The sequence below is a fragment of the Neovison vison genome, chromosome 14 (assembly GCF_020171115.1).
Source record: "Neovison vison isolate M4711 chromosome 14, ASM_NN_V1, whole genome shotgun sequence".
Lineage (NCBI taxonomy): Eukaryota > Metazoa > Chordata > Mammalia > Carnivora > Mustelidae > Neogale > Neogale vison.
In genome coordinates, this window is record NC_058104.1 from 7,643,035 (window position 1) to 7,657,539 (window position 14,505).

At 50.9% G+C, this 14,505-nt stretch overlaps 1 protein-coding gene across 3 annotated transcripts in view; it reads right to left on the reverse strand.

Annotated features, from left to right (window-relative positions):
- SMURF1 (SMAD specific E3 ubiquitin protein ligase 1) overlaps positions 1 to 14,505 on the reverse strand; it is a 106,502-nt gene that overhangs the window by 11,511 nt on the left and 80,486 nt on the right. For all 3 annotated transcript variants that reach the window (XM_044233602.1, XM_044233601.1, XM_044233603.1), the window contains exons 6-12: positions 13,671 to 13,746; positions 11,976 to 12,217; positions 11,188 to 11,272; positions 9,506 to 9,652; positions 8,543 to 8,741; positions 6,462 to 6,565; positions 198 to 312 (exon numbers count right to left, since the gene is read on the reverse strand). In XM_044233602.1, coding sequence (XP_044089537.1) covers positions 198 to 312; positions 6,462 to 6,565; positions 8,543 to 8,741; positions 9,506 to 9,652; positions 11,188 to 11,272; positions 11,976 to 12,217; positions 13,671 to 13,746 — 968 coding nt within the window. The remainder of the gene's footprint in view (positions 1 to 197; positions 313 to 6,461; positions 6,566 to 8,542; positions 8,742 to 9,505; positions 9,653 to 11,187; positions 11,273 to 11,975; positions 12,218 to 13,670; positions 13,747 to 14,505) is intronic.

Sequence of the window (14,505 nt, forward strand, 5' to 3'; positions counted from 1 at the left end):
AAATTAACATACCCCGTGATCCCAGGCCTGGGAGAGAAATCGTTTCCCTTAATCTGGTTCCCACTCGGCCTTTCGCTGTCTGTTTACCACAGACTCCGAGCAAGTCCAGAACGAATAGACCAAGGATCGAGACCAAACCTGGAAATCCATTTTTAAAAATGTTCCAATTTGCCCCTTCTCCGTTCATGAATACTTACGGGGTTGATTGAGGAATCTGGGTTGATTTGCAACATGTAAATGTTGTCCGTAGAATATTGGAAGAGTCCGTAATACGGATTCAACATTTCATGGCACAGTAAGTAAAGCCACTCCCTAGGAACAAGAACAGTGGAAAGGCATTTTATACGCGCGAGAACGTCCGGTCTTCGGTCTTAACAGACGGGTTCCCTGTGCCCTGGAAGGCCCCAGTGGTGGGGATACCCTGCTTTGAGAGAAGGGGCCCAGCACAGACTGGGAAGGAACAACTTGCTTCTGGCTGAATGAGAGATGATGGCTCTTCTGGCAGAAGCTGAGGAAGACCCGCGCTGACCCGAGTCAGGACCGCCTCCTCCGGGCAGTCCTCTTGACAGCTACCTGGTCAGCTTTCCTGCACCTCAGCTAAAATTCTCTCTGCTACTGTGTAGAGACACACATCTCGGGTGATGACGCTCATGCTGTGGTAGTAACAGACAAAAGTACTGTAAGAAGGACCGAGATTCTAGTTCTATTTAAAAAAAGAGTGTGCGCGTGCGCACATACACACAAAACAGGAAAGCTGTCTACACAGAGCAAAGAGAAAGAGGGGGACGATTTACGCTGACGGTAGTTAACTTGAGAATTAACATTCTGGGGCATCTGCAGTCTTCTTTTGCTTCTTTCTAGAAAGTTCTTCAGTTTCCAACTGTAACATGTTATCAACACTTAAGCGAGGAGAAGATATTTCACAGTCTGGGGAGATGGATTAAGAATAACTTTTGCCCTTCATAATCTTCTGTTTTGCTGAATTCTTATATTTTGCCATAAACATTTATTTATGTGAGAGAGCATGTGCACTCTTGAGCAGGGAAGGGACAGAGCGAGAGAGAGAATCCTAAGCAGGCTCCACGCCCAGCATGGAGCCTGACACAGGACTTGATCTCCAGACCCTGAGATCATGACCTGAGCCAAAATCAAGAGTCAGACGTTTAACCGACTGAGCCACTGAGGCACCCCAACATTTGCTGCTTTTATAATTTAAAAAACAAGCTTAATACTTAATAAGATTAATTCTAAGAGTTCTAAAATCTGGGATATTTAAGAATGAATTACTTTCAGAATTCCTATATATTCCAATCATTTCATTATAAAAAAGCCCCAAATCAGAAACAAACAAGCACTCTTGGTAGAATCCGGAGGAATCTCGGGAAAACACGGGGAAAACTGTACCCAAGCACCTGTGCCACTTCCTACAAAGACCCTTTTCTTCTTTATTCAAAACTCTCAAATGAATAAATTTCATTAAGATAAACAGACCCAAGTTTTATTCTGGAATTTCTTACTCTGTCAAATAGAAAAGGCAGAGACTTGAGAAAGATTATGAAAGGATAAGCACACGTGCAAATAATTCAGGAAAACTGGGAGAGAACACAAGAATCAGACCACAACAAAATTATGTATCAAACTCGAACAGAGAGGAAGTGCCAGAAGCAGGGGGACTCCAAATGTTACAAAATTCTTTACTAGAAAGGCAGAATTCTCCAACTATAAGACCTGGATTCATCCCCAAGTTTCAGAGTTTGGGTTTGAGAAGAGTCATTTTCCAAAGCCAAGGACCCGCAACTGTCTAGACAGGAAGTGATTAAAATACAAGCAAACATTCTGACCGAGTCACGCACGGAGGCAGGGAGGCGTATTAGGTATGTTAAGGAAGTGGTAAGGGGAGAGCTAACTATACAGGCAAAATGGTTTTTTAACAGTACAGGAAATGGTTCGGTACCAAACACTGGGGAAGGAAGTGTAGACTGATTCTCATCAACCAGATAATGAAGGCAGACACACATATGTGGGATTTAGATCTCTCTAAAGCTCTCTGAGATAGATCTGATCCCCTACAGACACGAGGAAGGATCTGAGGGGTGAGATAACGCAAGGCCCAACAGGAGGCAGGAAAGCCAGGGCTCATAGTGCTCTTCCCACTAGAGCACCGTGTCAACCAAGGGGGGCTCGCCAAAGACCTCTCCGTGTGGAAGACTTGATAAAAACAGGACACGCGGAAGGAAGAGAACTCCTAGCACACGAAACCAAGCTAGTCACATGTGTGCCTGGGAATATGTAGTACCAGCCACACAAATGAACGACGGTAGCTGGGAACAGTTCAGGACACCGAATTTCTGAGACTATAAAGGAAATAGAGAAAATGCAAGTAGCCTGATTGAGATTGTTGGGGCAGATATGAACGTGTAACTAGGAAGATTCTCCCCTACGGAGGAGGACAGAAAGCCTAATCCTCTTAGCTGGAGACAGAATTTGTGTTATCAAGGGCAAACAGAAGTTACACTGCCAAAAGAAAGATGGTTTCTAGAATCAAGATCAAGTTCAAGACGAACCTTGGGATGGGCTTGAAAGGAAAAATGGTTTCCCCTGGAGAGCTGGTGCCAATGTGAGCTCATGCCAGGCGAATGCATGCCTTTCTGCGGCCTTTCTCCCAGTCTGGCTTGGCAAAAGGGTAGGAGGAGGGAGAGAGACAGGCAGTGGGAAGAAGGTGGAGGACTGATTCCATCCAGGGCCACAGGGCAGATCGGGACTCCTTGCTTTTCAATGTCTTTTCTTTTGGCTCCTGAAAAAAAAAATCCCAGCTCTACCCAGAAACCAAATGAAACCACTTACAATGTGTATCAGAACATAATTTCTCTGGGGGTAGCTGCTGTAGGGCTGAAAACCTGCCCTAAGTGGGGAGCATGTGACATCCTGTCCCGACTTCCCCAGACACATCTTCACAGGAGCACGACCTCTTCGGTGGCCTCTACCAGAGCTGGAGTTTTAGAATTACTTGTGTATTTCTTTCATTAATGTCTGTACCTCATGAGATTGAGAACGCCTTTGGATGGGGACTTGGAAGGGGTGACGGGGGCAGAGAACACATCACTGTGTTCTCTGTCGTATCCCTAATGCCTAGTACGTGGTAGAGTCTCGACATTAATGGGTAATGAGTAAACACAGTCTTCACAAGAGCAAACATTATAGGGGTGTTCTTGAAGAGTCAGTCCTGTGAAAACTCCATCACAGATGGTAGATTAAAAGTGAATTTTTCTCATTTTATATTTTGTTACCCTGGAATCCATAAATGAGTATGTTACGATACCATAAAAAAATAAAAACGTGCCAGACAGTGCCGCTGGGGACAACAGTACAGAGGTTCCTCCAAAAATTAAAGATAGGCACACCATGTGATCCAGTAATGCCACTACTGGGTATTTACCCAAAGAAAATGAAGACACTAATTCAAAGTCTTACGCGCTCCCCTGCTTATTTACAATAGCATTATTGTAGCAGCATTATTGACAATAGCCAAGATGCAGAAGCAGCCTCAGTGCCCACGAACAGACGAACGGGGAAAGCTGTGATGTACGTACATGGGGGCATGTGAATCCACAGAAAGGACGGGATCTCGCGACCACACGGACGGACCCAGAGGGTATGATGCCGAGCGAACTCGGTCAGACAGACACAAATACCTTGTGATTTCACTTATACGTGGAATCCAAAAAATACAGCAAACCAAACGAACAAAGCAGAAACAGACCCGTAGAGACGGGGAACGGATGCACGGATGCCGGAGAGGAGGGACTGAGGCCGTCACGGGGAGGAGAGGCGCAGCCACGGGTCATGGGCCGCGGCGTGGGGAGCACTTGCCGTGCAGGGACAGGCGGCGGCCACACCTGTGAGCAGAGCCCAGGTGTTTCCAGAACACTGAGCTGCCCGCCGGAGACGAAGGTCACATTGTGCGTCAAGTGAAAGGCAATAAAGCAACTCAGAGGTGAGCAGGTAAAAAGAACTAGACCATTCCGAGCCACCACTTCTGTTCGCGTAAGGAGAGTCCAGCGCGGAGTAAGGGGCCCGTCAGCAAGAGCGGAGCAAGGGAAGGGAGAGGAAACCGCGAGCAGGAAAAAGCCGCGGCTTCGGCGGACCCGTCGAGAACTGAACAGCCCCCGAGCACACGGGCCACGCAGGCCGGGGGAACACGGGGATCTCGGGGCTGGGGAGGGACTCTGCTGGGGGGCGGTGGTTACCCTGTGAGCAGACCCCAGAGAACGGAGGGAACAAGCTATGTGACCCCGCGGGACACTCTAGGCAAAGGCCTAGGCAGGCCACGGCAGCCAGAGCGGGGAGGCCATGGGGCAGGCCTGGGGGCACCTCGGGGGGTGGCTGGGAGCCTGGGGCCAGGGGAGGACTGGCAGAGCCTCCAGAAAGCTGACGGTGGCCTGTGCAGGACAGTGAGACACGGAGGGGGGACGGGGGGAGGGGCAGGGGGAGCAGCCACCACGCATTCAGGAATGAGGACAGGAGCCCAAGGGGGTAGCTGAGGAGCCAGAGGGGCCACGGGTGGTCTGGGCTGAGAAACAAGAAGCTAGTATGAGGGGCGCCATCAGAGATTTGGGACCATTAGGTTCAGGAGGCTTTACAAATCCCTAAGAAGAGCCCAGGGCGAACAGGTGTGGTGCTGAGGGGACTGAGCAGTGGGGTACAGTGGGGTACGGGCCCAGAGACAGAACCCGGGGTGCACTCGGGCGACCCCAGGACCAAGCTGGGGGCTGCCAGTGCTCCGGGGTGAGGTCCGACGGGACTGCCAGGAGGCAAATGAGGAGAGAGTGGTGGCCCAGGACCCAGTGGAAAAAGAGCTTTGAGGACAGGGAGGGACCGACGACACCAGGTGCTGCTGACAGACCAGGGGAGGTGAAGGCTGCGGAGGCATCGCGGGGTCTGCAAAGATGCAGCCAGGGGAGACCTTGACACAAGGGGCTTCAGAGGGCAGAGAGGGGTGCCGGGGAGGGAGGGAGGGGGTGTGGAGAGGAAGCGAGAGATGTGGAGGCGGGGCCCGGAGCAGCAGACCCTTGCGAGGGCTCTGCCGCAAGGGGAACAGAGAAGGGGTCAGTGACTGAGGGAGGAGCAGTTGCTCCTGGAATTCCTCCTCATTTTTCTTTCTACTTTGCTCTGTTCGCCTTTACTGCCTCCTTAAAGCACGGACAGGAAGGGGATACAGTGTCCGGCAAAGGTCTGGTGTCCCCAAGGTGGGGAGAGGCCAACAGTGTGGACGGCGGTGTCCCCCGGCCACCTGTCCCCGCTCAGCAGAGGCTCGGCAGCCCCCGGACGGGATTGTTCAGAGTCAAGGTTTTGCCAGACAAGTGCAACAGACGGAAGAGGAGAAGGGGGTGATGACGGTGGATGACGTGGCAGCAGGACGAAAGGACGGGAAGGGGGAGAAGAAAAAAAAAAAAAAAAAAGGCAGAACATTCTGGATGATGGGCAGTCCTAGATGGGCCTAAATGACTTCTGGTGAAGGAGGGACTAAAATCAGGTTGTCACCAGTGACAACAGGTGCTGACAGACAGGACGGCTATGCCTTCAAAGGTCTGAATGAAAATTGCTTTCTTTGGGACGCCTGGAGGCTCAGTCTGTTAAGCCTCCACCTTCAGCTCAGGTCATGATCCCAGGGTCCTGGGATCGAGTCCCGCATCGGGCTCTCTGCTAGTGGGGAGCCTGCTTCCCTCTCTCTCTGCCTGCTGCTCCCATTACTTGTGATCTGTGTCAAATAAAATCTTTTCTTTTTCAAAAAGGAAGAAAACACATTATTCTGAGTTACAAAGACAATGAAGGAAGGCCTCCAAATGACGACAGCACAAACTAGGAAGTGAGTGTTAAACGGGGCCTTCAGCACAGGCATTGATTCCCCAGCCCGTCTGTGTCTATGACCACAGGTCGTGAATGTCTGAACTCGGCCAGTTTAGTGACATAAAATTACCCAGTAGGAGAGAGAGTTAAAAGCACAGAAAAGGCAGTTGTCTCAAAGGTGTAAAGATATAGGATGGGAAATAGCAGTTTTTCATTCTTCTATTTTTAAGATCGCTTGCATGAATGATTCTGACATCATTCTGCAGAGTTCCCCTGACACCAGTGCCCCACAGTCCCCTCCTGGGAAAAGCAAGGCTGACTGCCTCGCTCCCGGACTGATTTCAAAAGCATGTGCCTCGTGTTTCAGGTTTGGAGCTCCCGGATGACGTAGGGGTGGGGAGGGGGGCTGAAAAGCTGAAATCTGTCTTTCCAAGAAGTAAATTCAGGGCAAAGGACACGTGCGTTCTGGTGGCTGTGACACAGCCTCCATCCCAGGAGCACTGAGGGCCAAGCAGGGGGTCCTGACTGCCCCAGGACAAGCGCCTCTGAAAACCTCCCGTCCCCGGGGCGCGGAGCCCGGTGCAGCAGCAAGTGGGGCCGCCCCAGCTCCTTACCTCGCCACTCCGCCATAATCCAGACCTTCCTCTCCCCGGAACTTCACCATCAGCCGCTTCTTCAGATCCTTTGGCCGCATCTTCATGATCTGACGGTAAGACTCCTGCTCGGCAAAATGACAGTGTCAGACAGAAGAACGGGTGGTATTTACAGTTACGGAAGGGGACAGGTTGTTGGTGATGGAGACCCAACCAGGGTGCACGTGCATTTACACCCAAGCCTGAGCTGGTTCCATGCAAAGTGTTGATTTGGTGTCTCTGGTGTCCTGTATGCAGTGGCGCCTGTCACCTGATCTCCCTGAGTCTCCCTCAGGAACAAGGCAGCCTGCGCCTGGTGACGCCACACCAAAAGGACACACACCCCCATTTGCAGCACAATTACTGAAGGCTTAAGAGCAAATGTACATCCTCATTAGAATCCATGTTCTCCAAATTAACTTTAACGTGGCCATACTAAGAACAACTTACATATTTGTAAGAAAGATTTGATTTATTCATTTGACAGAGAGAGAGAGCATAAGTAGGGGGAGCAGCAGACAGAGGGAGAAGCTGACTCCCCACAGAGCAGGGAGCCCAACTTGAGACTCGATCCCAGGACTCTGGGATCATGACCGGAGCCGAAGGCAGATGCTCAACCAACTGAGCCACCCAGACATCCCAACTTCTGTATGTTAACCAAAATGAAGACGTCCCTAGAGAATCTGAACAGTAAATGAATTCTGAGCCTGTTTTTATATCTGAGGTGAAGAATCACAGGATTTCTGGAGTCAAAAAAGCAAAAAAAAAAAAAAAAAAAAAAGGTTTAAGTAAGACATACACAGTAGCTTACCCAAAACACAGAGAACAGGTGGCCAGCCCAGCCTTGCCCCAGATTCAGATTTTTGAGTGGAACTAGCTAAATGCAGATATTTTCAATGATAAAGCACTTGAGAATCTTTTCATGCTTTAAATTTAATGTAATTCAAGCTTCAGCATCCCAAGAGGGGAAGAGGATGCTGCGTGGACATGCGCTAGCAGCAACATGTCAGTAACTCGGCGCTTTTCTCTCCCCGGCAACCGTTTACGATGGTCAGTGGCCATTCTGGCCAATCCGTCCATTCGTCCAACATTGGCTGTGCACGGGCGTCGAGCGTGGCCCCGGGCTTCTCCTCAGTGCCCATCACCCCAAAGACGCCACTGGCCTCCCTATAGGCCGGACCTCGCCCTCTGTGCCCCCCCCATCCCACCCCCACCCAGCCCCTGCAGCCCAGGGGGGATCTGAGTCCAGCTCTTATCCACTGTCCTCTGATCGCTTCTGCCTGTGATTCCCCTGGCAGGCAGGATATAGCCCGCACATCGCTGAGATTTGACCTTCCGATCACCTTCCTTGAGAAAAGGGTCCTGTCTGCGAGAGGGTCCTGCCTGTTTAGTGGCCTTGACCCCACCAGAGAGCCGCATGAAGGACAGAACCCTTTTCAGGAACCGCCTCATCTTCCAGTTTCCAGAAAACATATTAAAAACCTGGTGGCCACCTGGCCACTAAGCTTCTCTGGGGAGGCGAAGCCATTGGGTGAAACTCCGTGCAAGGCAGTAGAAGGGATGCCTGGTTGTGAGGAAACCGCCCAGACTGCGGGAATATGTCCTCACAGAGCACGTGAGCGCACGGACAGTAACACCTAGTACTGGTTTCCACATAAACTTCTTTATTTTCACGTCAGAAGCTCTTGAGCTTTTCAGCTCCTACCAAAGGAGAAAACGGTCTCTCTGTGCCCATTGGTCCTGAAAAAGCCCTGCAATTCACGGAGTAATAAAATCAGGACCTGAAGGGGTCCCTGGGGGGCTCAGTGGGTGAAGCGTCTGCCTTAGGCTCGGGTCGTGATCCCAGGGTCCTGGGATCGAGCCCCACGTGGCGCTCCCTGCTCAGCGGAGAGCCTGCTTCTCCCTCTCTTCTCTGCTTCTGCTCGCTCTCTCTCTGAAATTAAAAAAAAATCTTAAAAAAAAAAAAAAAATCAAGACCCAAAACACCACAGAGAAAGAAGTCACTGTCTGTTTACAGGGTCGAACAGCCTATGCCTCACGGCCGGTCGCACTGAATTCCATACCTCAAATATTTCTTCTCTGGATACTTCGATGCGGCAGTGACCCGCCTGGGGCTGCTGCAGTGAAAGTTCGTGTCTGAGGACCTTCAGCTTCTGGACTAAATCTCTTTCGTATCTCTGGGCGGGAAGCTCCTCGTCTTCCACAGAGCCCTCGCTAGGCAATGGCAGCGGCTGGCTGGGCTCCTTCAGCTGGCACTGGTGACTTGAGAAGAACAGAAGCATCAAGGTCACTCCACAAGGAGAGGCCAACGGAGCCGTAAGGAAGCCCCCCGCCCCCCGCACTGAGCAACCGGGAGTCATTACACAGAACTTCGAGAAACAAATGTTCTCTCTGCTAACATAACCATGTTATTTCTAAGCCCACTCATAAAATTCCAGTAAAATCAAGGACTAGGACTAGAAGAGGGATGGGGTGGCATTTGTCCAGTCCAGGTTTTGCCCCCAAGGGCAGCTGTCAACAAGAAGAGCTACGTGGGCTCTTAGGCTCTGGAGGACACAACAAACCCGGGACCCTGAACATGGGAGCCGAGGTAAGTCCCAGTTCCAAGCTGTCCGGGAATGACGGGCACAGGAAAAGGCTCCGATGAGGAGCATTTCAGGCTGCAGCAGCCCTTCCAGGTGGTGACGAGCGAGCACTAAGGAGAAGCTTCCTTTTGCTGTCCCTCGTTCTAAGGGCCACGCACTCCCTCGGAGAGCCGCGTGTGGAAGCTTCGAGAACGGAGCTGTACCGAGTCCAGACTGCCCTCTCGGTGAGTTTTACTGAGGCTGCCGGCAAGGAAAGGTGGCCACGATACAGCTCGCAGCTCGCCTGAGAGTCTGAATCATGCGCTTGTCTACAACTCTTCACCGTATTTTACTTATGCTTACTCTCCACTAACAAACAACACAGTCGACAAGAGAAGTGTTCGTAGAAAACATTCAATTATAAATGTAAGAGGTCAACAGAGATTTTATGAAAAGTCTTACTTCATGATGTGATGTAATCTTGGGTCTGTAAACTGGGTTGTTCGGTTATTATGGTCTACAAAATATATTCTCCCCGAAACCGTACTTCGGACTTCCCAACCTGGTGGCAGTGGTCCAAGTTCATCACAATTCACACTGTTAAGGTCTCTACCAAAATGGAAGATAACAGAGAGGTTCGTCTGTCTGTGTGTGGAGGCGAAAGACCGAAACTTCAGCGAGAGGTGCCACAGGAGACCCCGATCGACGCGGCCGCGGCTCTGTTCCACTAAGGGGGGGCGGTCACGTTGCTACCCAAGCCACACCCCCACCGAGTCCAGGCTTGTGCGCTGGTGGCAGCGACACCCGAGAGACAAAAACGGAGCCCTCCGAGCCTGTAGCCGTGCTGGGGAACCTGGCCCACCCAGAGAACAGCATTTCTTACACTTAAGAGGGCCAAGTAGCAGGAAGGAACTCAAACTCTCCGAACTTACAAGCTAAACTGAATGCTCCAAGGTCACAGAGGCATATTAACATGCCTCCGAAATCTCTCAGTTCTAAGCAGGTGTGCCCGGAATCGGCATTCTCGGGCTTCAGTGGGCTCCGTTCCACAAGTGTTTCTGATCCCAGCCCCGTGGTTAGTGACCGCAACACAGTCCCGTCACGGTGGGGCACGACATCATTGACCAGGTCGCTTGTCTAATTAGTACAGTGGGTACTAAAGGGACACCTCATTCATTTGCAGGTAATATTTCCACTCTAATTATAGATCCTGAATCTTAAATTCAACAGAGACTCAGAAAGTCAGCAACGGGAAGCTTGTTCTCAGAAGAAACGAATTATGAGTAGAAAGGAAATGAGCATTACTAAAAATATTATTAGGTAGTAATGCTATTCTAAAACAAAACGAATTTCGAAAAAGAAAGCAAAACAAAGAAAAAAAAATAAACTTAACTCCATTATGGGATGGGGGAAGGGCGGGGGTCTCTCTGACCTGGGCTCGGATGTATGGCCTTGTAGAAGGAATTCGTATAGAAAAGCTTCATCTCCCCCAGGAATGGTCCCCAAGGGACTGAGGCAATAGGGGACAGTAAAGTAGAAGAGAGAAAGGGTAATAGAGTCTTTATATTTCCTCTGTAATGTTTTCTTATGGAAAACTTTCACCCCATACAGCAGTAGAGAGAGACCATTAACGAATAACCCACTCTGACCACGACCGACTCATCATCCACCTGTTTCAAACACGCCGCTACTCACTAACCCCCACTCCGCCCCGGCCCCCGTTATCTGAAGCAAACCCTGCCTCTCCTCTCATTCACCCACTGTTTATTTTTTGCTGAAAATGACAGCATCCCGCCTTGAAGGGCTCATTGGATTCTCAAGCAAGAGCACATTTGATTTCATCTAGGGGCGAGGATCTTTCCAGTGACGTGATCCGATTTCAAGATCCTGCTCTCTCAGGGACCCACTTGCGTGACAACAGCAGCGACCCGGTTACGGAGGAGGAGTCCCAAGGGGGCAACAGAGCTGGGACTCCAACCCAGAGCGCCCGCGCCCAAACCCTGTGACTCCCCCTCTCGGCGCTGCCACACTCCTTCCAGCCCAAGGGGTGCTACCATCCAGCAGAGGGCCGGTGGGGAGACAGGGGGAATCCCCCCGAAACTACTGGAGAAAGGGCTCTGACCGTGCCATTCTAGAAAACCCACCTTGGTATCCTGGGGTCGTGCCACGTGCTGACTCCAGTCTGTGTGTGCAAAAAGTAAACTTGACCCTGCACCGTTGTTCTTTGTTCTGCACGAGAAACCAGAGGGGGCAGTTAGGGTCAATTCCAAGGACAGTTGTCAAAGCATCTTCACGGCACAGAGCCTAAGCCTCCTCTTGGTTTTCTTTTGCATCACAGGGACACGGAGCAGCGGTGAGCTTCCGCCGGCCCTGCTTGTGTCCCAAGCCCTGCACGTACTTACTGTCTGGGGGGCTCGCCCCACTCCCACCTGCCGAAGCGGTGCTCCCCTTCCCCGGCCACAGTCCGCAAAGCACAGGACACATAGCCACCTTGGCACTGCCCTCCGCCTGAGCCCAGTCACCAACGGCCACACTCACGTCCGCTACTATCTGCACATCTCCACACCTTCCTCCTTCCCTGGGCTCTCCGCTCTGGGGCGGTCAGATGCGCCCTTTCCCTCGTACCCGGCGCAGGCCTTCCCACGCTCACGCCACTGTGTGCTACACGTACCCATGCAGCCCACGCATCATCTTGCATATTTTTTTTTTTTTTGGTCTTCATTTGCCTAAAACGTTCACACAATTGCTAAACTGGGAGAGTAGAGCAGTTGCTGACACATTCACGATTTATCACCACCTTTTTTACTTGTCCTTATTCTGACACAGCTGCCGTATGGCCCGGCTCTGCCACATGGGCAGTCGGGGCACGGACGAGTCACAACAAAAGGAGCCACGGCAGCTACTAAGGGGATGGCGGGGTAGATTCTCTCACCGTAGCCTTCGGGCAGTTCTGGTGACTGGTGGCCGTGGGGTCGGTTCTGAGGCGTCTGGAGAGACCCCCGGACCTCGGGATTTCGGAGTCGCTGCGTCTGGAGTCTCTGATCTTGACTCGGGGACTCCACGAACCTGCAGTCCCCTCCCCCCGCAGCAGCAGCGGTGCTGTCTGTGTACGGGGCCGGCTCCTCCATGAAGCAGCTGAGTGGCCTCCCGGGGCCCGAGTCTTCATACACGGTTCTAGAAAGGAGAGCGGCACAGCGCGCATGGGGCCCCCAGCCCGAGACAAGCACCTAAAAACTGACCGCGGAGCCCCCACACCTGTTACTGGGCTTTCCCTCCACAGAGATGCGCCCAGCACCCAGATGTAGGAAATTCGTTCTGTCCTGTTTAAACAGACAGATTTCTTCGAGCCCCACAAGCAGCCAAGGGGAGCCCGGCGGGAAGCACGACCGAGGCCGCGTGCAGGATGCGGGCACGGGGAGAGCTGAACGACGGAGAAACCCGACCTTGCGCTCTAAGGAGCTCGTGGAATGAGATTTCTTGTTTCTGGCTTTAAAATCAAATCCAAATACTCCATTTCCCTCGTTACTTTACTGTATAATAGAGCTCGCGGTTATGTAAAGCACTGCACCGACTTAAAGTACTCTCGAGCGTACATCTCTACCTCCCGAACAATTCTGAAGACAATTTACCTTAATAGGCTATTCCCCTCACAAGTAGTTTCTAGAAGCATCTTACACTGAAAACTTTCAAACATGCACAAATTGAGAGACTGCCTCCGCAGCCCGCCCCCGCCAGCCCCCCGAACTCATCGTCCGGCTCCGACAGCAGCCAGCTCCTAGCTACTCTCTGCTAGATTATCCTGAAACCAATCCCAGCGTGTTTCCGTTTCATCCTTAAAGCATATAATCTCGAGAAGATAAGGACTTCTTCCATGATCACAAATGAAAAAAAGGGCATTGATTTTTTTTTTTTTAATATCATCAAACACCAGTGTCCAAATTTCTCCAGTCATTAATCAGGATCTAACAGAGGTCCCCACACTGCATAGGGCTCTTAAATCTCTTTTATTATTATTTTGTAGATTCTCTTCCTTTTTATTTATTCCTCTTGTGATACAGCTGTCCAGGACGGCGCGGTCCCCCACACTCTACCGAGCGCCCCCTCTGGACACTGCTCTGTGCCCTCCCGCAGGGGAAGTCGGCTCATCCCTCCGACTGGATTTTTAAGAGCTACGTCAATGTCAGATTACCTCTCTTTGGTGGTATTTTAGCAACTATTAATGATTGCTGCCCAGCTCCATGAAGGCACTGGGCATCACAAAACTAGGACAGTGACCATAGAGTTTTTAAATTTTTGTTTTAAGTATTTCACAGCATTTTTTGCTCAGTGTCATGAATTTTTCATATATTTGATGTGTTCCCATCTGTTGTAGTTATATTTCTTACTGATGCTCAAACTCCCATCTCTGGCCAGGGAAAACCTCTTTGAATTGGATCCCAAGGAATCTCGCGGGCACGGTCCCACTCATCTGTACGGCTTCCTTTATAAACAGGGACACCCGGCCTGTAGCCCGAAGTCCTTTCCTGCATGCCACGCGTTCGGCACCCAGGTGCGAAGGCTACAGTCCGGGACCAAGAGGGCCCAGGGCAGCAGAGATGCGAGCGGGCACGGCCACGGGGATACGTACCCTTCGTTCTCTAACAGTCCCCTGCAGTCCACCACGGAGCCTCCAGTGCCTATCCTGTCTCGTGTCTGTAAACTGACTAAAACAGAGAAGAACGTGCTGCATTAGAAACCAGAGGCATTTCATACAACTGTCACGCAGTGAGCCACTGCCAATGTGTAACTTCCGTACGCTATTACTACACAAAGCGAGGCACGTGTACACACAGAAACGTATCTACTGCCAGGCTCTCCAGTATGAAGCACTGACTCCGCGAGCTGCTTGGAACAGTCCTGGGAAATGCGGAGAAGGGGGTGCTGCGTTTTCACCCGCCCCGTAAAAGATAACAGATTCACAATAGTCGCTTCCTCTAAGTTACCTCATTTTTAAGGAAGATCTTTAATGACACAGAGAGCGCTTCCAGTATCTGCGAAGTCTAGATGAATTTAAATATTTAACCTCTATCCCTACTGTGAACAACAAACACACGTATAACGTTGCTTCTAGGTACTCGTTTTTCCCCCTGGCACACCACTCCACGGAGAAAAAGAAATCACAAACGGAAAAGCATTAAGTGAGAACTTTCTCATTATGACAGTTTTCAGGATGCGTAACCACCTGTTCATTTATTTTGAGTCAAGTCTCTTCAAAGACAGTGCCCGAAAGATTTGGGGTCCTAACTCACTCGGGTATGCTGCTGAACTGCTGGGTTTTCTCCACCTCCTTGCAATGCAAGGAGTCCACGTGGGAATTATCCTAAAACACTAATAAAATGAGGTGGATAACGGAACAAGCCACCTGACAGGGAAAGCGCTTCCAACGGGATGCCTCTCGTCAACACTTGTAACTTGAGCATATC